The following is a 26333-nucleotide window of genomic DNA, read 5'->3' as shown; positions in this document are numbered from 1 at the left end:
GCCCCTCCGCGACTCGCCCGCCGCAGCTCTTAGCGCCCGCGGGGCCGCGGCGGAAGGCGGGCGCCGCTCTGCCTCACTCCCCGGTCCCTGGTCTCCGCTCCCAGGGCAGGCCGCAGGAGCCGTGCCGGCCCCGGCCTGTCCGCAGCCGAGCGCGTCCGCGCTCAGCCGGGACCGTATTTTCCCGCGGCGCCGCGCGGCTCTCCCCACCCGCCGGCTTTCCCGGCAGAGGTGACCGGGTTGAGGCCGCGGCGGCCCCGCCCCCGCATTCCATTCCCTATATGGCGGTAGAGAGGGGCGCCGCCGGCCACGCCCCCTTTTCCCACCACGGGGGCGAGGCGCGCCCGGGCTTGCGCGCGTGACATCAGCGTGGGGCGGGGGGCTGGAGGGGGGGGGCGGTCAGCGCGGCGCACCGCCCGCCGGCGCGCGGGGCCAGCCTCGCCCGGGCCCTTCTATTTACGCTCCTGCCGCCGATTTGCATAAGCACCGCCCCTCCGCCGTTGGCGAGGCGTCCGGCACCTCCCCTCCACGCCATATAAGGGCAGAAGGGGGCGTGTCCCGGGGGGGCTCGCGGCTGTCCGCTGCCTTCCTGGAGCCGTTTATAGGATACAGCCACTTCCGCTGTCTGCTTAGAAGCGGCGCGATCATGGCGGAGCGCGGTCAGCTCCCTCCCCCCGCCAAGCGCCTCTGCTGCAGACCCGGCTATGGCTCGGCGTGCCGGCCGGGACAGCGGGCGGGCGGCGCCGGACCCGGCAGCGGGGCGCTCTGCGCCGGACCTTCCTCTGCAGCTGCCGCTGCCGCCCTGGGGCTGCTGCCGCTCGGCAAGACCCAGAGCCCCGAGTCCCTGCTGGACATCGCGGCTCGCAAGGTGGCGGAGAAGTGGCCGTTCCAGCGGGTGGAGGAGCGGTTCGAGCGGATTCCGGAGCCGGTGCAGCGCAGGATCGTCTACTGGTCCTTCCCCCGCAGCGAGAGGGAGATCTGCATGTACTCCTCCTTCAACACCGGCGCAGAGGACCCCGCCGCCGCACTCGGTGGGGCCGCCACCGCGCCCGGCGGGGCCGCGGACCCCTCCGCTGCCGCCGACGAGAACCGCCTGCCCTTCCGCAGGGGCATCGCTCTGCTCGACGGCGGCTGCGTCGATAACGTCCTGCAAGTCGGTGAGTCACCGGCCGGGGCCGCGCTCCGGAGCCGGGCCCCGGCTGCCGCCGCCCGGGCAGGGCTCCGCCGGCCTCCCCCGCCGCGGGTCTCCCGCTGCGTGTCACCCGCCTGCCGTCCGTGGAGCCGTCTCCCGCCGGCCTGCCCTCCACGGCCCCGGCGGGTGGAGCCTTTCCCCTGCCCCGGCAGACCCTTGGCGGGGGTTCCGGCGGCGAGGGCGGGGAGCTGCCCCCCGTGGCCCGGCCCGTACTAGCTATTCGCTCCCCGGCTGTAATGCGGACCGGGCAACTTCCTCCGCACCGTGCGGGGGGGTCTCCTTCGCCTCGCATCCAGGACACCGAGTTACTCCCTCACTCTGTGACACGGCCGCGGCCCCCGGGCGGGCCGCCCCCCGCTTGTCCCTTTAACTCGCTCCCCCCTCAGCGCGCCGTGTCCGCTCCCGGTAATCCAGCCCGTGTAATCCCGTTTGGCTCTGCCCCCTCCCAGCGCCCACCCCCGGTAATCCGGGTCATCGCTTTACCCCGAGCCACAATAGCGAGGAGATGCCACCCCCCCATCCCGGGGGGGACCGCCGGTGGAAATGAATCAGCAGAAGGGCGGCCGGCGGGGGAAGGAGCGGGGGGGGGGCGAGATGCGCCGCCGTCCAAAATAAGGACGTAAAAGCGGAGTGCGACCCCGGCAGCGGGTGTACGGGGGGGATCCGCGAACAAAGGCATTTCTAGGGCAGCCGCGGCGGCGGCGAGCCGGTGGGAGGGGGCGCGATCCACCCCGCCTGGGGGTCTGTGGTGGGGGGAGTTGCTTTAGGATGAGTGCTTCGTGACGGGGGGGGGAAGCGCCGCTCTTCCTCCTCCTGGAACAATATCCCCCCCTTTTCTCCCCCTCCCCCCCCCCCCCCTCCCCGAGCCCCGCCGCCTGCCGCTGCTCTTCACCCGCTGCGGGCGCCCCGGGTTAACTCCTCCCTGCCTGTGTTTAAAAGGCTGCAGAGGTGGGTACCCCCCACTTTTGGGGGCCTGTCTGCCGGGCGAGCCCCCCCATGCCCATCCGGGAGCCTCTCCCGGCAGACAGCTCCCCCCCGCCGGTGGGTGATGCTCTTTGTGCGACCCGGCCACTTTGTTCTCATTTTCATGTTTATTTTTGTCTCTTTTTCCCCCCAGTTTTCTGTCGCTTCCCCTCCTCCTCCCCCGAAAAGGGGAAGCCAGACAAAAGAGGCTTGCTGCTCGCCTTTTGTTGGCGGCGGCGGCTCGGGATGTGTGTTTGTGGGGGACGCCGGGATCCCCCGCTCTGTTTCCCCCAAAACCTCGGTCCTGCCTGCTGCGGGTTGCACTTGGCGGGCAGCTCGCAAACGTGCCATCAGTTTTTCCCGAAGGGCAGCCGTGTCCCTGCTCCTAGGCTCGGTGCCCTTCCCTTCTGCCTACGGGGACTTTTTTTTTTTTTTTTTTAATCTAATTAACTTTCTTAAGTTTCATCTTTTGGCTTTCTCTTTCCAAAGGTCTGAGGCGCATCTGTGGTTCCTCAGGACTGGCAAAACCAGAAGTAGGGCTTTTTTAGTTGGGTTGGCAGTGCTGAGATTTTTTTTTTTTCCCTTTTGCCTTTAGCTTGCACTTGATTCTGTTTGCAAGCGATGAGGAATGACAGGAGTGCACATAGGGAGGGTTTCTTGGCTGATTGCATTTAAGCCAGGAATTCACTGTGAAAATAAAGCCAAGGGGCGATAAATAAAAGATGCAATCTTCTCTAGGAGACAGACACTCAGCGTGGGCTTTGCCTTGCTTGCTTTCAGTGGTGGAATAGGCCTCAGTGAGTAGTTGTGAAAGGAAAAAAGTAACTTTTTGTATGGCTTCAAAAGGGGGGGTGGGCACTGAGTAATGTTGGCAAGGGTCAATGTGAAGGAAGAAAATACGCATAAATACAACTGAAGTGTTGACTGCTGCTTCTGGAGCCCTTAAACACATTCTGAACAAATGCTATACCTACTGCTGAAAATACGTCTGCTTTGGTGTCTCCCCATCCTCCCCCCCCCCAACCTTATGTGAGTCTCCTTTGGAAGGCTGCGCAAAAATAGTAGTAGGAACGGGCGATACGAAACATGTCAGTTGTTCTGACAGAAGCCTTTGGCTTGCCTGGTGAGGGAGGCATGGAGCACTTGGGAGGCTGGGTCCTGCTGTAGGAAAGATCTTGTGTAATTTGGGCAGGTAGTTGTGTCATTAGGGCCCCCTCTTGCTGGCAGGGTACTCCTTGTGAAGCAGAAAGGTGCAGCTGTTCAACTGCAGTGAATTATATTGGACAGAGAATGGAATTGGTTCCATATAATATGGCTGAATATGTAGCATTGAGGAAAACGTAATGTTGAGTTTATGTAAGTGCATGGTTAGCGACCATATAAATGTGAACTCATGTTCTTTGCAGTATGAGTAATGGAAACTTTGTAAATGTTTACTATTGTACTATGGAAAAGTGCAGTTATTGGACAAAGTACATTTTATTACGTATCAGTTCTAACAGCTTTACTTGTAACTCTTAAGTATTACTATAAACAGGGAATAAAGGATTGATTTCTGAAGGAGAAGCATAAATTTCAGTTCAGTGGTAGTTAAATGGAACCATTCTGAATTTTATATTTTTTGGGTGTTTTTTGTTTTTTTGTTTTTTTGTTTTTTTTTTTTTCAAGCTTACCCCTGAATAAACATTCAGGCAGTTTTATCATGTCAACTGATTGCAAGCGGGAAAACTTCAAAACCTTGTGTCCACAGCCTGATAAAAATCTTCATGTGATACTGCCCCCCTCCAACTTCATCTCATGTGTGTGATGAAGAGAAAACCTTACATAAAAGGAAGATGACACATTAGTGATAGTCATAAACAATGTTCTTAATAATCAGGTAGTAAAGTTGTCTGCTAGGCTATTTTGAAGTTGAATGATATTTCCTAGCATAATTAGCATCACTTAGTTTTGAAGGATTTTTTTCTCCAAAGAATTTGGCTTCAGATTTCCATTTGCATCTAATTTATTGATGTTTTTATAGCTTTTTGATATATTTCAATTGGACATGAAGGACTTTCTTTTTTAGTTAATTAAAAAAAAAACAACCCCAAAACCAAACAGAATGCTGTCTCCTAAAGCAAACCTTTTCAACTGCATAAACCAGGGCTTTTTTACCATACATGTTTTTCATTTATTTCAAACCAAGTATTTTTAGTAAAAATTACAGTCTAAACATGAAAGCACTTTGTGAGTAAATACAACAATCTGGGAGGAAAATTAGAAATTGGCTGTGTTTCATTTGGCCAAATTTGTAAAGATGCCAGGAATGAGCAGACGCTTTTAGATGGCGAAGTGTATATTTGGTTTCTGAGGTTGGTCCTGAATTAGTGTACAGTACTGTATTGTTGTCACAGCCATGGCTGTCAAGGTTAGGAAGAGGTGTGATCCCTCAGTAGCGCATTTGACCTGGCGGGAGCCCTTCACGCAACTATTCTAGGAGAAGGAAAAAGCCCTGCGCCTCTGCTGGTGTGACCCTTCTTACTAGGGGAAAGACAGAGGCTGCCTTTGCTGTATGTAGTGCCGTGAAGCTCGGCTTTACTGCTGTAGCTGCATCCACATTAGAAGTACTTGAAGAGTTTTCCGATATGTCACAGAAGTACTCCTAGAGTATCCTTGTCTGTCTGTAATTTGAGGTCGGGTATTCTTTGTTGCCTAGACCCTGCTTGCTCATACAGGTCTTCCTTCAAGGTGTTACAGTCTTCTCCATGGCAGCATGAGGCTCTATAATCATGGTAGTCATGCCTCTTAGGTATGAATGGCAAGGGAGTGAGTTGGAGGGAAGAGACTCCTAGGAAAGGAAAATAATGTAAAGAATTAATTGGCTGGCACTTAGCACAGCTCTAGAATGTAATGTTGATATTGTGAGCTAGAAACCTGCCTTGTCTATGGGAGAAGGTTCAGATCTGCATCAGCATGGAGCTGCAGATCTGTCTAAAGCCCCTTGGTGATAGGTGGCCAGGGGATGTAACCAAAATATTTTTTAGAGAAAAACAAAGTGAAGTTTCTCAAGTGTAGCATAATGGTTGGAGCTCCCTGGATGTTACTTTCATTGATTCATAAATGAAGTTAAAGACTTGTGATTTTTTGTTTTTTTTCCCATTTCTTTTAAAGAGAAGTATTTATCTTCTGACTCAGAGGTTCTTTTATCATCTATTGTTACAGCTGATTATCCCTCCACTTTTCCTTTTTTCCTTTTAGATAAGAGCTGAAAGTTGGTGATTACTTTCAAAACCAGGAGAAGCCATTTTTTCATGAGGAAGAAGAGAAAGCTTTACAAGACCATGTTGTAATTGCTGCATGTAATTCTGGTGGAATGTGACTGTAGTCAGCAAATTTCAGATCCTTTTAATGAATGATGATTCTAGTTAATAATTTTTGTTCTTTTCAGTCATCTTTACTCAAAAGAATATGAAATAGGTGAGCAAGTAAAAGAAATTTCTCTTCTTTCAAGGTTAAGTTGTTTGCGTGCCAACAGTATAATGTGAAGCACCTTTCTGTTGATAAAACCACACCAATTATTTTATTAGCAAAGTTGGCACAAATGTTTTTATGCCATGAGTTGAAATGCACCTTTTAGCAGACATGATGATCTTCGCCAATGCATGCTATGTTTATTGTTGACAACACCTGTAGGACACATGGATATAGTAGCAAAAAAAAAAAAAATAATGCAAGTAAAATGAAGTTATGTGACAAAGTGAAGTCTCCGTAGTTGCAGGTACTGTGTTTTCCATTAACTTCTTGGTGTCCTCTGATACCAAGTCATTCTGGAATGTGTAGTGATCTTTTTCCAAGGGGGAAAGGTTGCATTAAACTCTGCCTATTTGAGGAGAAGTTGGTCTGCTGACATGCCGAAGGAACAAGCATGGTTTCTTCCACAGTCAGCCTGATGTTGGGGTTTGGTTAGGAATGTATGACTAAAACAAGTAATCCAGAATTTGTTAATACAATGTTGTGGTAGGGGAGTAAACAAATGATGTGTGACTTTTTGCTGGACTTATTTTGACTTAGTTCCAAGACTCGTAGAGTCTTGCAAAAATATCTTCATTGATTCCAGTTTCAGCTCGCTTTAAGAAATAACTACCAATGTTTCCAAGTTCCAGAACAGAAACAAGTAAACTAATTTTGAAATATTTCTTCCTGAAAGGGAGACATCTGAATGCATTCCAGTTTCCTTGTTAGATTTGGAATGCAATGCATTAATTAGGGGAATGCTCAAGCTATTTTCAGTGTGTGTGCTCTTATGTACTATCTTTGACCTTGAATAATTTCTTTGGAAACCCTAAAAAAGGGGGGAGGGAAAAAAGCTTTCTTTCAAGACCAAATTACTAAATGTGGAAGACTTTGTAAACTGGTTCCTGCCTTTTTCAGTCTTTCTAAAAATATCTAATCTGGATTTCTAGAGAAAGTAAACATTTTAGAGTGATTTCAAGGTACAAAAATAAAACTTTATACTGTCCTTCTATGTAATTATGAAGAGTAGGATAAATGTAATAGGACAGTGTCAACACTGCTCTAGAATTTTAGGTTTTAAGAAGAAAATGAATTGTGAAAAACTTCCCATCACAGTTTTTAAAACAAGGAATCCTCTATGGAATAGTTTTATATTGGGTTTACATAAGAAAATTTTTCATTGTTTAAGGTCAGTTTTCATGTTTCACCCCCCCTGCCCCAAGTTCAAGGCTTTCCTCACTTCCAAGAAAACAATTTTCATTTTCAAGCTTGCTTTCTGTGTTAGAAAGTGATTCCGTCCCTGTATATGATCAGATGTTTTGGTATGTAGCAGTTCTTGAATTTGAGCCAGTTGTCATGCCAGCAACTGATGCCTGTGCATGTGCACTCTGTCCCTGTACTCTTAACTTTCAGAGATGAACAATTAACTAAAAGCAAAATCTGTGCGTGAGAGTAGGCTGGAACTATTCAAAAGTCAGCATCGGACAAACTGGTTTCCTTAAAATTCAGGAGCCAGTTGCTGCGTTTTGCCATGTCATTTTTGTGGGGGGTTTTTTTTGCCCCCCCCACCGCCCCCGGTTGTGTGGGTTTTGGTTTTTTTTGTTTGGGTTTTTTTTTTTTTTTTTTTTTTAAATCTGTTAAAATGGATCCCTTAAGACTCTGGTAAAGTTCTAATTTAAAAGATATAACCTGCTTTGAGTGAATAGTGTATTATGTACAGCAGTTTTTACTGGTGAAGTGTAAAGTATATTAGACAGCAGACTGTAAGATCTGTCTGCATGGGTTCAATTTCAATGTCACCTCCTGTCTAGGTAATCTAGTTACCTCAAGATTGTGAAGTTTTGTAGTAGTGTACCAAAATGAGAGCAAAGTTATGGTAGTACAGGAATGCAGTTGACATCCCTTTACTTTCTTTCTCTTTAGCTGTTTTTTGTTTTTCTTTGAGGATTGGGCTTGAATATTTACTGCATTTTTTTTTAAAGGCAAAGCCACAAACAAAAACAAAAGGAAAAAAGGGACCACACTATTTTAACTGACAAAAGCTATCCTAATTTATGAATATGCTATCTGTGACAGAAACTAATTTGAAATTTTAAAAAGCTTTCATGTGCAACAAGGGTATAGATTTAATGTGAATTCTGATTGCCTGGAATGCAGTCAGCCTGACAGCTTGTGAATACTTGAGTACTGTCCAACAACTGCACTTGTTCTGTGAGATCTGTCCGCTTGAACTTCCAGTTTTTCCTCTTGGTTTGCTATCTAAGACTACCTGTGTAAAATGCTTCCCTCAGCTGGATACATAAGCAGCCCTTGACTTGGCTTCGTAACCTTCTGTGACCTGGATCACTGGGGATGTTGGCTGGTACTGTATGCTGGTTTGCATTCTCCTTCGAGCTACATGCCAATTACCAGGATTTATGAGATGCCCTTGTGGTGCATTACCCTGCTGTCCTCCGATGAAGCAGCAATACACATCCAGTCTTTGTTGCCTTGGCCCCGCTACTGAAGACCAGGAAATCTGGAAAACTTGTGATGTAAAACTCGGTCTTAAAATAGGTTTGTGTTTTTTTTTTTTTTTTCTGATTTAATTCTGCAAATGTGCAAACAGACCAGAGGAGCGTAGCCTTCTAATAGTAACTATAGTGTAGAGAATTCCTTTGTGGTTAAGTTAGAACTTGTAAAAAGCCTGCTGTGGGAGCTGAGCGGTTGTACAAAAGACTTTCTGATTTGACAGAATTCAGCATAGGCTAAAGCATCTCCTAGTGTGGGCTTTTACCAATGTTTTATTAAACCCTTCTGAAAAATGGAAAACTGTGAAAGAGAGGAATATTCAACAGTGTTTATATTTTAAGGTAATTGAGATGCACACCATCATACACTTCGGAAAGGACCACTTAGTCTTTTTAAATTTTTTTAGTTATTTTTTTACTCTAACCCTCTACTCCTTGTTGCAAGTGAGTACATTTGTCAGCCTTGAAATATCTAGAAATTGTTGCTTTGGAAATGCATGGGCAGTGGTTGGGAAGATCTGATGTTAATTGGAAGGATAAAATAAAACCTGTCAGTAAGTTTAAATTCATACTAGTAGAGCTGGCTGATTGGGTAAATCGGAAGCTCATTTACTGAATTAATGTGATAAAAATTCAGGTGACTTACCTTTTGTCCTACTTTATTTAACAGTCTGCTTGTTTACGTAAGTCATCTTTCATTGTTAATTGGTGTCAGACCTTTAATACGTTATGGAATTGGAAAACTAAGTGAGGAAAAATGGCATAGTAGGAAGGAATTTCACAGAAGTAGGCATTAATATATACCTTTATAATTTTTTTTCGACAAAAGTTAATTGCATTCAAAGGATTGTTTTAAAGGCTGGGAAAATCAAATGTTGCATAGCTGTATGACTTCTAAGAAATGAGACACTTTGTTGTACACATGCCAAGTTTAACTGCTAACTGGTTACTGACAGCCGGTAGTAATGCAAATACAGTGCAGGAACTGTGCAGGAATTGTGCAGCTGACTACAGTGTTTAATTTATACTGACTAATGAAATAAAGGATATTTGACCATTGAGGCACTTAAAATTGGATAAATTGTTTTATGACGAGTGAGGCAAATTTACAGTCTGTAACAGAGTATTCTGATTATTTCTGTATTTTTAAACTTGTGTTAAAAGCAAGGGTTTGGGTTAAAGACCTTTACCAACACTGACGCTCTCGGATTTGTTTCCATATGCGTGAAGTTTGCCTCTTTCTTATTTTGTACTAGCGGCTTGCCTTCTCTCTGCGTAGCAGTGTTCAGCTGTGTGTGCAAGGCATAGTGGCAACACAGACTCTCTTCAGCACATCAGCTTCTAGTTTACCCTTATCAAGAGCAGCTGGTAATTATTGTTAGTATTTAATTTCTAGATTCAGCTTTGATATTTTGACTGGCCTAAAGTTCATAGAGCACCAGTCCATGTTCATTGATGGGACTGATAGTACGTTTATGGAAAATATAAATAAATAAAGGTAGTGTTGTCTTCAGGGTTTCATATGCTTGGTGGTCATTTCTTGCTATTTAGCTGCAGCTTTGGCTGTGAAAGGACTGTGGATAAAATGTTTGTGTTAAGAACTCATTAACAAATACATCTACAGTTAATCTTCCTGGAATCTGCTAGAAAACATGAGCAATTCAGCAAAATTGAGCAGAGAACCTTACAGTAACCCATTCATTACTTGCACAGCAGTTGCCTCAGTGAAGCACTTATTTTGCTTCTCCTGTTTGTGGAATACAATATGCTGCTTTGGGAGGATGAAAAGTAGTCTTAGTAAAACACTCATCTGCATATTTACAAAGTTGCCCTCAGTGACCACATTAAACATGGCTTGTGCTTCTTCAATACAATTCTGCTGAGTCTGCTGATTTTAAAAGTTCAACAACAGGAAAAATCAATAGTCTAAATGAATTGTTTAATATATTAGCTAAAGAAAGGAAACCTGGAATGCTCTTATTCTGAAATACTGTGTTATGACCATTGACAACTGGGACAACTGGCTGTGCTGCTGCTGTTGTACATACAAAATGAGTCTCAGTTCCTCCATTGATTTGGGTTGTAAACTGAAACCTTGCAAACTGGCTACAATTAATGTCTTGGGGATAAAATACCAAATGCATTATATTCTGTGACTGTGCCTGAATTTAGCTGTATTGCACAGAAGCATGAAACTTCAATTTTCCTTCTTCTAGAGGAGAGGGATGAGGATGACCTAAAATATGTAGCTGTTATTTAGCTTTTTGTTATTGCAAGCCATGATTTGTGTGAGAGCCATTGTGCATCTTTACTGATCACATCTAAATGCATGAATTAAAAGCTGACTTCAGCTAGATTTGCTGCTAATGCATGAGTGGAGGGCAGTGACTAGGAATGAGACTTGATATAAAGGGTGCAGTGGCAGTTTGATTGGGTAAGAAAGCTGAGAATAACCTGATTAGTGCTACTTAAAAATTTTAGAAGCTGCATACCACTTAGTTTTACTGACGAGTTTTCTGTGATCAAACTTTATATCGTCATGTATCCTGGCAATAATTTACAGGCTTGATTTCTAATTATGTAGATGATAAATACAAGTGGCTATTTGGTGGCAGGAGTGAAGAAGTGTTTAGGAGTAAACAAGAGTTTGGCTCATTGAATAAGATGTACTTGAAGAGAAGAGGGGTAGTAAATGCTTTGACCTTTATAGATGAGAGGCTAGGAAGATAAGCGTGGGAGTGGTGATTTCTGAGTTAAGGTAAAGGTCAAACGCCTCAGTAGATCCCTGAAGAGGTGTGTTTCAGGGAGGGTATAGTCTGAATGACTTCTCCCTCTATATGGTCTAGCCTGTGAGGGTGTTAATAGAGGCATGGAAGCTGATATTTTCTGTCCTACAACATGAAACAGGTGGGCAGAACTAACTCAGCTGTTCTGTGGCTTTTGAAATCATATAATATGTTTAAAGTTACAAAGTGGGTGTTCTCTCACTGTTTTTTCAACCTAATGTCCCAATTTCAGTTTTATAAATAAGGTGTCTGACGCACAAAGGAAACACTCTGTTTTTCAGAAAGCGCTGACTTTCTATTTGAAGGGTGTTTGTCAGATGGTACTTTATCAGAAGCAGAAGCTCCTGTTTCTGTTGAGTCATGGCGGAGGCTCAATCATTGCAGTGGTAAAACAAAACCATTGACTTCATTTTGTACGACTGTTTGAAATGGATTTATCCATGGAGCTAAATATGCATCGATAAGATCATAGGATATAACTGAATTTCTTTGACTGTAGGCCGTAATGAAACTGCGGTTTAATTCTCTTCAACAGGCAATAAATGGCTTAATTTTAAGCACTGTGTATTGCAAAAAGAAGAGACATGTTTTCTTACATTTTTCTGGTTTTCCCACAATAGTGAATATTTGTGGTACCCAGACTTACGAACAACAGAGATGTTTGTTTTTTTTTTTTCCAGGGGCTATATATTGTGTTGACCTATGAATAAGGATGGGGGGTGCAGTGAGGAAAGACAGAAATCTGATGAAGAGTGATGCATAGCTTTATTAGACAAAGGTAGGAAGGGGAAGGAGGAAGAGATCTGTCTGAATTGCTACAATGGTGATCAAAAGGATTGGAGAAGTTTTTCCTGTGGATGAGAAGAGGCCATAGTGAAGACAAACCTGTCATTGGTGATGGTCAAAGATAAATGGTAAAGATTGGAAATGTAGAACAAATGTGAGCATTGTAATCTAAGTAACTAAGAGATCAAAAGTCTAGTTTGGTTCAAAAGGAAGTACTTTTATATGCATGGGGGGACAAGGAAGGGTGCTGATGTGGTTAGAAACCTGAATATTCCTAGCATGTACAGTAAGCTCAAAAGGAGCAAGATGGCAGTAAGATCAAAGCTGCTACTTCTTGATTACTCAATATGTGAAGTGATAGCTAGTGAAATGTTAGACTGGATGAATGGGAAGATGTGAATCATGGGCATGGACCTCAGTGAATTGTGCCTGTTATGAGGTCCATCTTCCCCTCCCTCCTTGAATAACAAAAGGAAGTTAAGAAGTAGAGATAAAGTGTTGAGAAATGTCTATTGAAAGGAAGCAGAGGAGGATGACTGCACAATGAGACACTGAACTGTGATTTTAGGAAGTAAAAGGAAAACCACAAAAGCCAGAAAAGTCTAAAGTTATGGGAGAGGAATCATCGATTTATAGAAGTGCTGAAACGTACAGGAATCCAAAACCTGAAACACCTTCAGAAAATATCACCTCTGGAGACCTTGGTGAGACCCATCGCAGTGTGATACACTGCACTGGAACCAGCAAAGGCCCAATGGCAGAACCACATTCCAGGCAAGGGCCTTGGCATGCTCAGTGACTTGGCTGCGGGAGTGAGAAGGTGGTGATGTGGGACAGGTAGTGTGATACAACATAAGCACCTCAGGCAAAAGTTAATGGGTGAAAAAGGTGGGAGAGTCAGCAGCATAAGAGTGCAAAAAGAAGTCTGCATATTAGCTTATCATGCGTGTAGCTTGACTGGTAGGCATGGGCGGCTATCTATAGCTGTGTTTTGGGCTAGGCAGCCTGGGAGGGATAGCACTGCGTTCAACCTTGGTGGGGAAATGAATGTCCTGAGCATGGGGATGAGTGTGAGTGAATAAGGCAGAAAGAGCAGATCCAGCACTGCAGTCAGTACTGTGGCTGACGCTGGTTTGAAATGCCAGCAGTAGGGTGGGAAGGGCATGTTTGCAGGGTGGTGTGGAGGTGGGACTGCTGTGGCTGTAGCCTGCAATTTAATCTTCATCAGTAGCTGGGTACAAGTAGTGTTAAGTTGCCAGAAGCACGTTCAGCACAGGCTGGAGAGGCCTTTGATGGGCTTGTCCCCTGCAGAACCCTTGAACCCTGCTCTCGGCACCAAGCAGCCCTTCCTCCTCAGGCATAAGCACTGCTGGGCCTTTGGTCAGTCAGCAGGAATGAATATGTGTTCGTGAACGGGGGGCTGCTGTGATGTTTGTTAGTAATATGTGTTGTAGGTGTCTTAACAGTGTCCGGTGTGGTGGTTACAACTTACTAGCCTTGACATGGGCATGCTGGTACAGTGGTACAGGGCCTCCGCTGGCTTGAGCTGTGTGTGTCTGTTGTTCAGAGGCTCTTGCACTGGCCTGCAAAACCTTGGCTTTGTTGTAAAGGTGGTGGGGTGATCAAAGGCCAAGACCAGTATTCTATGATCTTTGTAAGCACAGGTTTAAGTCGAAAATACAAGCCTCCTGTCTGTCTTCTTTCTAAGGCTGGTAACCTTAGGTTGCCTGACAAAGATTATAAATTACAAAGGCCATAAACCTTTACTCTGAGAGAAGTTGAAATTGTATTTCCAGTTACAATTTACCAATGTTATCACTCTTGCCCATCCCTTCTTCTAGGGAGGGGGCACATTCCTGGTTGGCCAAGCCTGCTGCCGTGAGGAAAGTTGCCAACAGAGCAGCACAGCAGGAGTGTGAGCATGGGGGTCCTCTTCCAAGAGCCCATTCCATCTGACTTGCTCTCTCGTCACTTGGTGAACTCTTTCAAGGATGGACTATGAAACAGGCCTATCAAAGTAAATGTTTTCTATTGTGAAATACTTGTCATGAATATGGTAAATTAAATAACTGACTCATTTGCTGCGCCATGACTCATTTACTGCTCTGTGCCTCATTGTGTAACTCTTAGAAAAGAAAATGTGTGTGCCTGTGCTTACAAACTTGTATTTTGGAAAAGGTGTTTTTTTTTTTTTTTTTTTTGTGATTGTCATTTGCAGACTTCACCCACTGTGAAAACCACTGTGTGTTATTCACCCTGAAGTTACTGGTTGCTTTAGGCTGGTTTAAATGCCGGCTGCTGTCAAAGGGATGCTGCAGTTCTCCTTAAGCTAGCAACTTGTGCCAGGGCTTGTGGAGCTGCATGGTGAGCCAGAAAACTGGCCTGCTTATGAAGTCAGATCTTGCTGGGTGAGTTTTACCTGGTTTATTGGCTGAGAAAATGCTACTGTTGATTCAAGGGAAAGGAGATTGCAAGAGGGGGGGCACTGAGAAGGGCAGAGCTTCTTTCTGTGTCAGTCACACTTAGACTGGCTTAAAGTGGCCATGAAGACCTGACTGCTGCCAGGGGGAAGGAGATAGCTGCTTTATCTGGGAATTCACCTGTGGCAAAAGGTGGTCTGTTTGTTCCAGAGAGACCATCATGGGCCCTTCCTGAGCCCAGGCTGTGTGTTGGGCTTCTGAGTGAGCAGTCTTTCACATCTCTTCATCCACAGTGTTTTTCTGTCTTACAAAACCTTGTCGAAGTGATGAGTACCTCTCTCACACTCAAGTGGTTAAAAGAAACCAGACAAATCTCTAAGAGTACAGGAAAGGGGAAATAAATACCTAACCTCTTACTCCAGTTGTACATACTCATGTCTCCCTATCTGCATAGGTGTTACAAAAGGTGCTTTTTGCCTTCAAAGTTCGTATCTTTCCCCTTCTTTTGAGATGGTGCTGAGCATCAGCATACTTGTGTATAACACAGATTTTTTTTTTTTTTTTGAGGCAGTTTTTCTGTTTACTATGCAGTTGTTTCGTGACCAAATAATGCGTTCTATGTTTGTTTTCATTCATAGCTGTTGACTTCAGTTGCTAAACTAAGTGTTCACAGCTTTTTGTCTGGTTATGCCTGGTGAGCCAACATAGCTAAGAACAAGCTGGAGTCTCCTCTTTGCTTCTTGGATCTGTTGCTACTCAGCAGTCTCACTGGAGGCTGCAGGGTCGTGGTGGTATAGCAGAGATTCCAGTTGCCTTGCACAGTCTTTATTACTGGTAGTAATGCCTCAGAAGGAAATGATGTAGCTTAACTTGGAGATATCAAGCTGAGTTTGTAGGGCTGGCACATAGAGGGGAAAAACCTGTATTGCTTGTAAACCAAGTACTTTTGATACGGACCTCACTGAGAGTCTAAAATAGCTTTGTGGGGTTCCAGTATCATTATTGCTTCCCCATGTAGAACAGCAATTGAGCAGAATGTTGTTGCTTTTGTATAACTTGCTTAGTGTGGAAGCTAAATGACAGACAGCTGCTCTGCTAAGTGAGGCATATTTACTGAAATGATCAGTTTTCAGGACTTAAAGCTGATGTGTGATCTATTCCAGATGGACCAAACTAATGCAGAATTAAGCTTGCCTGTAACTGGTGAAGGGAAAAAGTGCATTGGAAGCCCTGTTGCACACTTCACAGTGCAGATGAGTTCATTTTGAGGGCAGAAATGTCTTCCCTTTACCGTAAAGAGAGATTTCATGGGCTTTATGTGGGCCTGTTTGGGAGAGGATGCTTTGATTTTCTCAACTGCTTGCTCTCGGGGAGATTAAAGTTTAATACTGGCTTGCTTTCAGCCCGCTTCCACGCAGAAGGACTGATCTGGGTTGCTTACTTGCTAAAGCCTAAACTTGGCTCTGCCTAAACATTGTGGCTGTCATGCATGAGGGAGAGGCCAGGTCCTTAAGTTGTACAGAGCTTAAAGCAGGGTACTTTACCTCTCCTGGTTGTCTCCTGCTGGAAGGGAGCCTGCGTGACCCTGATTGAAGTGTCTAGTTCCTTCCTGACCTCTGCCGGTGGTGCTTTACTGTACATGTTTATCCAGGCTCCTAAACTAAATATTTCCGTTTGAGGAAGGTGAAGTTACTTAGTCTGTTATCTTTCCTGCTCCACTGCTGCACTGCTAACAGTCTTATAAAATTAGATGGCTTCTTTCTGTCAAATCATGTTTTAGGCTGATCACAGGTGTTTAATATGATACTCATAAGCTGGCTATGATTTCTGCCAGCCAGGTTTGTTAAAGAAGTACCAGCTTGAACTCTTGTCCATTTAAGAGAATAATCAGCCTTTCCATTTTTGTGCCAGTTAGTGTGGTTTCATGGCTGTCTTTCTTTTAATCCTTCCACCTCTACTCCTACTTCCTCTTTGCTATTTTGAAGACAAATACAATGAGGGGAAACTGGCTGTTCGAAACAGGGTATTGAGCTATGCACAGTGCTGTTGCTCACATGAAGCGAACAAATAGGATAGTGATCCCCATGAGTAATGCAAGAGGTTTTTTAAACACGGTCAAATAAAACAGAAGTGTTCCATTTTGAAGCTTGTGTAAGTTGTATTCAGTGTAATAAGTACTACCCCAGAAAGAATGAAGGCTTACGGGTCCTGAGTGGGGCAAGAGGAGCGGAGCAGTGCTTGCAGGCTTCCTTTTATCTTCATGAAATTCTTAAGTTATGTCATCTGCTATGCTTGGATGTATGTGCTTTAATTACTATAGTTGCACAAATCCAAGATTGTGACACAGATTCAGGTTAGTCTAGAAAAAGTATTTTAGGTTATAACTGAGTATGGTTTGTCTTTAACCTGGGGAAAACTCTTTTTGCCTCAGTGAAAAAGCATTATTTTATTGGAAAGGCACTTAAAAGAGGGTTAAACCTGGGATTTTTGTGCACTACAGTTAAGTGAGCCTCCTTAAACCTGCCAAACTTAAATGATACTGGGATTGATGTTTCTTAAGTGAGCAGAGAGCTCACTTAAGTGGATGTTCTCATCCGAGCTCTGGGGTTGAGTGGAAAGGTCTACCACCAAACCCCAGACGAACATACCTGGGTGTCTGCACACGCATTTGCTCACAGGTTCAGAACTCTGCAGAACTGGTTCAGGAATCCTGGCTTGTACTTGCCATCCTTGCCAAAGCCCTCCAGAGGCATTACGTAAATACCCTTGCACCAGCTGGAGGTGAGAATGCTGCCTGTGGGTGCGCAGGCAGGAGCTGCTGCGCCTCAGCTGCTTGCTGCTATTTCCTCTCATCAGACCTTCATCTCTCACCTCCCCGAGACAGCTGACTGCTTTCCACGGAGGGTAAAGTCCTGTGGATTACTTACAGTCACTGCTGGGGGACTGTCCGCAGCGCAATTCCTGCGGAGCAATGAACGTGCCACCAGCTGTGCCTTTGCCTAGTCTTTGTTGCTGCAGGAGGTGTGAAGTTGTACAAGATTGTTTGACCTAGTAGAGAAGTCTCGGACAACTCTTGGATTTTTAAATTTTGAAGATAGGAGGAAAAGGTCATACTGGTTCAGATAGCTACTGCTACTACTGAAATTGTTCGTGTAGTTTTATACGCTTCAGCGCTGTCTGAATTCAGGCCAGAGTTCCTGTCAGTTATGCTGTGCAGATGGCAGGTTTAGTTCATCTGGTAGTCTCTTTAAATGTATCAATCTTTAAAGATAAAATTGTGTGCAGACTATGAGCTGGGACTCATGAAATTACTTTTTCCACACAATTTCTGCTGAGTGCATCCCAGGAGAGCTTAAGAGTATGTACAGTGATTTGATATGTTTCCATCAAGTTGAATCTGTTACAGATTTGGGATGCAAGTACTGGATCTGTTTTAGCTCACAATACTTGGGCGGAAACAACAGGCACAGAATTGACTGGTCTGAGTCTTTAAGAAGTGCTGCTCAATAGTGTCTTTGCAAGAATACCACTGCACCAGGTAATGAAGCAAAAAGATGATGTTCTCTGTATAATGGTTGAAACTTTGGCTATTGGGAGGCCTCAGAAGAGCATTGTTCACTGAAATCATGTGTCTGAAGCTTTGCTTTTAGATAGTAGCAGCTATTTCCCTGCCCATGGCAGGGCGGTTGGAACGAGGTGATCTTAAGGTCCTTTCCAACCCTAACTATTCTATGATTGTTGACTTAGACCATTGTGAATGCTTAGTAAATTGGGAAATTAACTTTAAAAAAAAAAAAAAAACAAAACCAGAAAACCAAATTAAAAGCAGTGTGTCAGTTTTGGAAATAGTCATCCTTAAAAAAAGGAAAAACCTATACTGAATGATGAATGATTGTGAATATACAGGCCCACGCTGTGCTTCTCACTGAGCTTCATGATGGTTTCAGTTAATTTGCTTCTCTTCCTTCCCCCTCCCGTGTAGTAGTGATGAGAAGGAAAGACAGGCAAACCTGAATACCACACTGTTTATTTTGAAGAGACAGTTGAGATTTGAACTGCCTATTCGTAAGCAGAATGTGACGTTGACCTCATTACAATGGTTGTGAACCTTTTGAAATCCTTCAGCTCTTAATTGCTAAAAACTTGCAGTCTTGATGATTGCAAACTTTTTAATACCTTTCTGCATTCTGATTATTCTGAATGCAATTAGGCACATCTTGATTAAGCCTGCTTTAATTTGATGCATATGGAGAGAGTGAACACAACACGAAGGAGAAACCTCAGTGGAAAGTTGGAATAGCTTCACTTAACCTGGTCACTTAGCAAAGCATGTATTTCCTCAGAAGATGGGATAAACTATGTGTGTGCTGTATCTTGGTCATCATTTAAAGTTTATACCTGAAATAAATTATCAGACAAAGAACTGTACCATAATTGGCAGGCTGTTTTAGAAAGAAAAACATAGGAGGTGAAGGGAATCTAGTTCACTGAAAGTTGTGAAATTCTTGAGCACACTGGAAAGGTACAATAACTTTTTTCTTCTTTTGACAGTGTTCAGAGTTGATATACATCTATCCTGTTAGATTTATATTGACCCACCTAGTGTTTCACTTAGAGTGGGAACAGGATCTGTAGGAAAATCTTCATTAACCCTGTCTGACAGTGATGACTTTGCTGTTCCTCTTGCTAATGGTCTCACGTTTCACATTGGCAGTTGGCAGGGGAATAGCCTGTTTTTGGCAATCTGAGGTTAATTACATTTATCATGCTATTTACACAGACTAATTTTGAAGGCTCATACAAAATAGGTATGAAAGGGAGGGGGGGGAAAATCTCTCAGAATATATTGAAAGGCTTGTGGAGACTTTCTTCCATCGTAAACACAAACTACTTGCCAGCTTTCATTTTCTGCCAGTGGTAATAAGTTTTCTATACATCCACAGCTGTTTATTGTGTGAACAGCTGACTAAATCTCAGGCTTTCAGGGGTAAGGTGAGCTGGCCTCTGGGTAGAACAAAGACCTTTAGTTGTGGGGGACAGGCTTTTTTGTGCAGTAGCACAAGTGTAAAGGCAGCTGACAGCATAAGCGCAAATCTGAAACGTATCTGGAAACTTAATTCCCCCAATTGTGGTGTTACTGAAGTGCAAGGATTTATTTTTATCTTATTATCTTTAAGGTTGTTAATGTTGAGCAAATGAAACTGTATGCTTTTGTATGCTGCTTTTTGGATTGTAAAAAATGCCGTAATGCACAGAAAATACAGGCAAGGAAGTGCTTGCACAAGTGGTGAGATTTGTCTTGTCGTGAGGAATGGGGGAGTCGCTGGGGTTAAACTAGATTAAATAAATAAACCCGGTAGGTCTTGGAGCTCTTGGGTTTTCCTGAATTCTGTGGGAGTGTTATGGAAATACTAATTCAAAATAAGCAACCCCTAATGTTTGTAAACCAGTATCTTGATGTGCTTGCTTTTTTAATGCTCCTTCCACAGGCATGGTACCTCTTATTTTGGATATACGTTATTATTACTTAGATAACCTAAAAGGAATGCTAATCATCTGCCCCCTTTTTTTTTCTTTGTATCTAAACCATTACAAGCCTTGATCTAGCTCTGTGGCTTCTTTAACTCCTGAGTTGTTAGCTTATTCTGCCGTTTAACCCTTTAACTCGGCAGCAATGCTCAGAGAGAGCTCTCAAGGAGAAATGCATGTTCTGTAAAAGGATAGCCACTGCTAATACGTGTGGTGTGGCTGGAGAAGGGCTATGCTGGCAGAAATCAAATCTAGTTCTCCAGGCATGAAGAAGAGAAACTTGAATGCAACAGCATGGTGGCAACAAGGCAGCCCAACTGCACTGTACAGGCTAAATGACATATAGAAAGTAATCTCTTGCACAAATGGAGCAAGGCAGTGTTGCACAATTCAACTTGTTCATTTGCTGAAAGTAAATTGCTTTGCCTTGAAGAGTAAAACATAAAGAGGTTTTATTACAACCTTCATAATTGGCAAACAGATGTTTTTGTACTTTGGTTTATAAACTGTTATGAATCTACCAATCTAAAACCAACAACAGAAACTACTTCCTTTATTTGAAGAGCATTCCTAATATGACATGCTACCTCTGAAAATGTGCGCTGTTGAATACTTTGAGAGGATTCCTGGAGAAAGGAGGTTTAAACCTAGCTGAGTTAGTTATCTCAAACAAAATAACATTTCTGTGTTTTAATATTTCATTGGGAGTTTGATACTGAATATTAAAAATGAAAATAATTTCACTAATTAAAGTTATTATACTACATTAGCTGAAGTACATTTTTTATCTTGTTCAGTTCTGTGCCAGTCATAAAATCTTAAAAATACTGCGGTTCTAAGTGCCATGTCTTGCATGTAACTAAGCTCACTGCCTACTAGCGCAGACTTGAGTGCTTGGGCTGTTTTTACAGGGAGTAAAGCAAGATGCAATGTGTTCACCGTATAATAGAAAACAATTTACAATTGGTCACAGCCACCTTTTTTCTAAGCCCTTTAGGCTATTTTTAAATCACTCTGCTTTGCAATTATTCAACTACATTGTCTGTAAAGAGCAAAAGATTGTCATATTTTAGGATTCTTTTCTTAAAGGGCATAGTGTGTATGTGAAAGGTGGAACAGTTCACTTATGAAGTGTTAATAATGACTTAGGGCTTGTGTATAGGGTTATCAAAACGCAGTGTGCTCAACACTAAATTATACAGTGAGTTATACTATTCAAAATGTTCTGTATTACAGACAAAGCTGAGCTGAGTCAGGCATGGAACGATCATGGATGGCAGTCGCTCTGTTCACTGCAGCAAGACAAAATGACCTGTACTGTAGATTTGACACTCTTTTTGTTTCCTTAAACTTGTTCTTTGTCAGCTGTTGAAGGCACCCTTTGGGTTATGTAGAGCAGCATTATGGGAGCTCAAGAAGTCATTTTTGGTTCTCTTTGGCTAGATACTGGTATCAGCATGTGCCCTTTCCTGCTCTTCTGGCCCCTGCTCTACTGTGTTCTTCATCTGTTGCAAATGAACAGTAGGATGAAGTCTTTTGTCCATGACCATCACTGCTGTAGTTTGTTTTTTTTTTTTCTTACATCATTTGAAAGCTTAGTTGGGTTCTTTTGTAGTTTTGATACTTAGATCAGTTCTTTTCCTTACTGTATTTGTTATGGGTTGTGTTTTTGAAACTTGTATAAAAAGTTTTAAGCCTTTTTCAAGGGCTATCTGCGGTTCTTGAAACATGGTTTGTCCTGTAAAGAGCTGTATGAAATAAGGCTAATTAAAAGGTATAGTTTAGATTTCCTTTGCTGTTTTAGAACTTGTCTGCCTCTGTAGAAAGATGGGCTGAGTTATACTAAGACATGTGCCTGCACAGTACATTGTTGGACATTCCTGGTGCTAACATAGCGTTGACTACATCGTTGTGGCTGGAGAACATGTACTCTTGCTGTGTTGATGGGCCTTAAATTGAGTTCACGGGTATTACATGTGCTTTGAGGAAGATACTGCTAATGTGGAACCTACTGAAAACTGATGAAGTGATTGCAGAACTTAACTCTAATTTTCACTCAAACCAGAAAAGGTTGAAGTCGGATTTTTAGAGCACTTTATGCCTAAGTCTGTGCACAAGTGTATTGCTCAACAGCGGTTATGCAGCTAATCACTTGGTGCATGTTTGCATTTGTTTGCACTAAAATGTTTTAAAAATATCCACAACAAAAACAGGTCCCACTAGTTTATTTCAAGACATAACCACTCCGTGAAGAATGAGCTTTAACAAGAGATTCTTAAACAAAAACAACTCTGCCCCTTTTCTTTTCAGATTTCAAATCTTGTGGCTTGCATTAATTGCGTGTTTGCTGGCAGCTGAATTCAAGCTTTAGAATTTTTGGACCGTTCTCACTGTACTTGGGGCTGTTGTTTCCTCAGGTTGTGTGGTGGTGGGTTTTGGTGGCAGTTTTCTCTCTTTAAGTGACTGAGAATTGAATGTCTTCAATCTGGATTTTTGGCAGAGTTAATCCAGGGAGAAAACTAGTTCTGTTTCTGGGATTTTGACCTCTCAGTCAAGGTCGAAGCATATGATGAGCATGCTTATCAAACCAATAGCGCGATAATTGCAGATTCTTTAGGAATCAACTCTGGGATCCAACTCCTTCCCAAGATTTCTGTCTAGTTTAAAGCCATGGCCTGGAAAACTGGTAAGGAAGTCACTCACAGTAACGTTTTTCCTCACCTTCAGGAGGAATTGCCTGTGTTCTACTTTGTCCTGTTACAGGGCACCATTGGCAAGAGCCTGGCTCAATCATAGAATCATAGAATCGTAAGGGTTGGAAAGGACCTTAAGTTCCAACCCCCCTGCCATGGGCAGGGACACCTTGCCCTAAACCACGTGGTCCAAGGCTCTGTCCAACCTGGCCTTGAACACTGCCAGGGATGGAGCATCCACAACATCCCTGGGCAACCCGTTCCAGTGCTTCACCACCCTCACTGTAAAGAACTTCTGCCTTATATCTAATCTAAACTTCCCCTGTTTAATCTTTACATTCTCCTTTCAGATAGCGGTACACATTGATGAGATCTCCCTGAGCCTTCTCTTCTCCAGACTGAACAGTCCCAGCTTTCTCAGCCTTTTCTATGTGAGGCGCTCCAGTCCCTGCATCACCTTTGTGGCCCTTTGCTGGGCTCTTCCAGTACATCTGCATTTTTCTTATCCTGGAGAGCCCAGTGCTGGACACAGCACTCCAAATGTGGCCTTGGCAGTCCTGAGCAGAGGGGGAGGATGATCTCCCTCACCCTGCTGGCAACACTCCTTCTGCAGCCTGGGATGTCACAACAGGGGCTCCTGTTGAAGTTGGTGTCCAAAGACCTCCAAGTCTTTTTCTGCAAAGCTGGTTTGCGGTTAGTTGGCCCACAGCACAATACATAGCACAAAACCTCGCCACCAAAACAAAATTTATTTTCTAGGATGTTGATGGAAGAGAATGTTAGACTTTCCATGCAGCATTACTGCAGAGCTGAACATCAGCGAGGAGGTAGTGCATCAGAACTTGATTTATTCTTGGGCACAGGAGGCTTCAAGCAAGGAAGTTCTGACAGAGACAGGGGATTGTGGATCTGATCCTGCAGTCTGTCTTTCTGCTGCTCGCGGGATACACTGGCACATTAGAGTTTGGGTCTCATTCAGTAAGCTCAGTGATACTGTGCAGGTGAAGTTTATCTTAGAGCAAATGGCTGCTGGGGCTGAGAAGTCTTGTCTTCACACCCAGTGTACCTTTAAGAAACATTTTGGGTCTTTATTTTAAGGACAATGTGCATCACTTTGGTTGATGGGGTGTATATGTGTGTAAAAAGCCCCACATCTTCAATCCATTTTACTCAATTCCAGATGAAAAGCTGTGTAAAATGGCTAGCCATGTTCTTAATCCAGGGTGCAGATACCATGAGGATAGCTGTAAACAGCGGTCATGTGTTGAAGGTTTTAAAAAAATTCTGCTCTATTCAGAAGTGCAAGTTCCACTCGCTTTCTTCAAACTGATTCTCTTCATCAGGGACTGTAGTGATAGGACAATGGGCAATGGGTTTAAACTTGAACAGGGCAAGTTCAGGTTAGATACAAGGAAGAAGTTCTTTACTCTGAGGGTGGTGAGGCCCTGGAACAAGTTGCCCAGAGAAGTGGTAAATGCTCCATCCCTGGCGGTGTTCAAGGCCAGGTTGGACAGAGCCTTGGGCAACATGGTTTAGTGTGAGGTGTCCCTGCCCATGTCAGGGGGGTTGGAACTAGATGATCTTAAGGTCCTTTCCGACCCAAACCATTCTATGGTTCTATGAATCTCTAGTTCTTGGTGGAGGAGGACTCAGTGGAAATAATTTGCTTTCCCAGTCCGGAAATTCAGAATAGTTAATCGTGATCATAGCTGAAAGCGCAATACACGGTACTTACGAGTATCCTTCCGAGCTTGTTAATGAATGAGTGCTTGCACTTGTTTGTGTGATTTGGATTTTCTTCTGTTGTACTGATTTTTATTTTTTTTTTTCCCTAATGTAAGTGAAGAGCTTAAGCATTTTTCAACTAACAATCAAAGGAGAGTAATTTAACTTTTTCTGGTTTGAGTTTCAGACTACCTTTAACCCCAAATAGCAGTGAAATAAAAACACTTGCTTAAAAAGCAGTCACGACTCCACATTTGCCCTGCCTACGTAATTAGAACAATTTCATTCTTACCTCTAAGAGGGAACAGTTTGCAAGCTTTATTTTGTAACACCACATTAACACCAACCTGTTAGTGGATGAGGATTGGAATTGGTGTTTCTTTATATGGGAGGAGCTACAGAGCTACTTCATGAATTGTGTATTTTCTTCTCTGTTAGTATAATGTTTGCTAACCAGTGTTAGTTACAGTAGTTTCTATGATTTGCTGGGATTTCTGCTTAATAGAACTTGGTTGGAGGTGACCCGCTGCTGCTTTAGTCCTCACAGACAGGTTTCTTGGGGCATGAGGGTACTGATGTAAGGGCTACCTGGATTGCTCCTCTTCCTGCCTTTTCTAATGCCCTCAGATTATCTTGAATAGAGCAAATCATGGATAAAGAGGGATTGAGGATATTTCTAGGAGAGATTTGGGTATTATGACTTCTGTGTACAATAGAAAACTGCTGCAGTTTTAAATAAATTATCTTCATAGGAGGCCATCAGAGAGCTCTACAGTAGTTTAACCTTCTGGCTTTGTTACTAGCATCAGCTGAAATGGAAACTGGTGTAGGTGGAGAAGGCTGTCTGTCAGGATCTGTCCTTGCCCTTTTTTTCCTCTCCCTTCCACCACCAAATGTCAAGACTGCTCTTTCTGACTCTTCCAGAATGTAAATAAATGTTATGATGCATTCCTGCAACTAGATGATACTTAAAACCCAGAAGTTATTGTGAAAGAAAATCTGAGTGGCTGCTCTCTGGTCAAATGGCAAAGACTGTTTTAATGTAAAGCAGAGAATGCTGTGAAAGCAAAGTAGTTTTCAAGACAATGATTTCTCCTTAATAAGCATTCTATTTTTATAGGTTGTTTATCATGGTTAGAGAAAGTGACAGGCAAGAAAAATAGCTGTGAAATCACATTTGAGAAGTGAAATTACTTAATGTACTTTTAACAAGAAATCTTTTCCTCAAAGTGGTCCAGGAGGCTCTCAGTTTTCACAGTCTGTGTGACTCTTCTGGGTACAGTAAGACTTAAAAAATAAGCATTGTCATGCAAGTGAAGGGGTAACTAAATACCAAGTGTGTGCTGATGACTTTCCCTTTACCATAGAAAAGTTGGGGTTTGTGTTTGAGGTTCAACTCAGAAGCTAGCTTTCAAATGGAGTGGTAGACATTTGATCCATGCTCCCCTCTGCCCTACCTTTCATGTTGTTTGAGAAGTTGCTTGTATTTGCAGAAGATAAGTACAGGAGGGATTTAAGAAAACAAACAAACAAAACCCCCACAAAAACCTCAAAACAATCGGAGAAGAATAACAACCACATTTTTAAATGTGTTTGTTTCCTAAGGCATACAGATAGGGTCTGCTATTGGATTTGCTGTCATTATAATAAACAACTGTAAGTTCTCTTTGTTTTTTGATTACACTTGAAAAATATAGGTGGGCTGTGGTTTAGATAGAAGGCTGTGTATGGATGGAAGTCTAGAAAGTAGGTAATAAAATAGATGTAGATAGAGATACCACCTTGCAGTCAAAGATTTAGCCCTCAGTCTCAGAGGAAAACTTAGTGCAGTAATGATACAGCTTTACAGACAACTGCAGATAATTCCTCCCAAATAAAACAAAAAGAAGGAAGCAAGAAAATGTTCTGGAAAGAAGTAAGCTGTACATCTCTGACTTTTAACTTCAGTTTATGTGTTTACCCCATCTCAGTAGGCTTTTAGTACATTGTTTTCTTTGCAAATTCTCATGTTCTAAGATGGTCGTCTTTTGGGGGAATTTAGGCAAACTTTCCTACTTCTGCCCCTCCTCCCAACCACTCCCCCAGTGCTAAAGATATGCTTATGTCTTTTAACACTTGGTGTAAAACCTCAAGCATTCTCAGCCATTACCTCTGGATGTGTAAGGATGAAGTCATAGCCACAGTTTAATTGTCAAATACTCGCTTCTTGTTGGATGTATTCATTTAGGTGCGCCTAA

At 43.3% G+C, this 26333-nt stretch overlaps 1 protein-coding gene across 3 annotated transcripts in view; it reads left to right on the top strand.

Annotated features, from left to right (window-relative positions):
- The first annotated feature begins 598 nt into the window (after window positions 1–598).
- The window catches only part of ZSWIM6 (zinc finger SWIM-type containing 6), a 116598-nt gene continuing 90863 nt past the window's right edge, over window positions 599–26333 (top strand). The window contains exon 1 of one of the 3 annotated variants that reach the window (XM_030471416.1): window positions 599–1154. In XM_030471416.1, coding sequence (XP_030327276.1) covers window positions 644–1154 — 511 coding nt within the window. In that variant the 5' untranslated portion in view covers window positions 599–643. Of the gene's footprint in view, window positions 1155–3801; window positions 8204–26333 lie in introns of those variants that run through there. The other 2 variants (XM_030471415.1, XM_030471417.1) reach the window with 2 other exon arrangements.

Source organism: Strigops habroptila, chromosome Z (assembly GCF_004027225.2).
Source record: "Strigops habroptila isolate Jane chromosome Z, bStrHab1.2.pri, whole genome shotgun sequence".
Classification (NCBI taxonomy): Eukaryota; Metazoa; Chordata; class Aves; order Psittaciformes; family Psittacidae; genus Strigops; species Strigops habroptila.
Note: the sequence above shows the minus strand (reverse complement) of the source record. Positions and strands in the feature narration are given on the sequence as shown.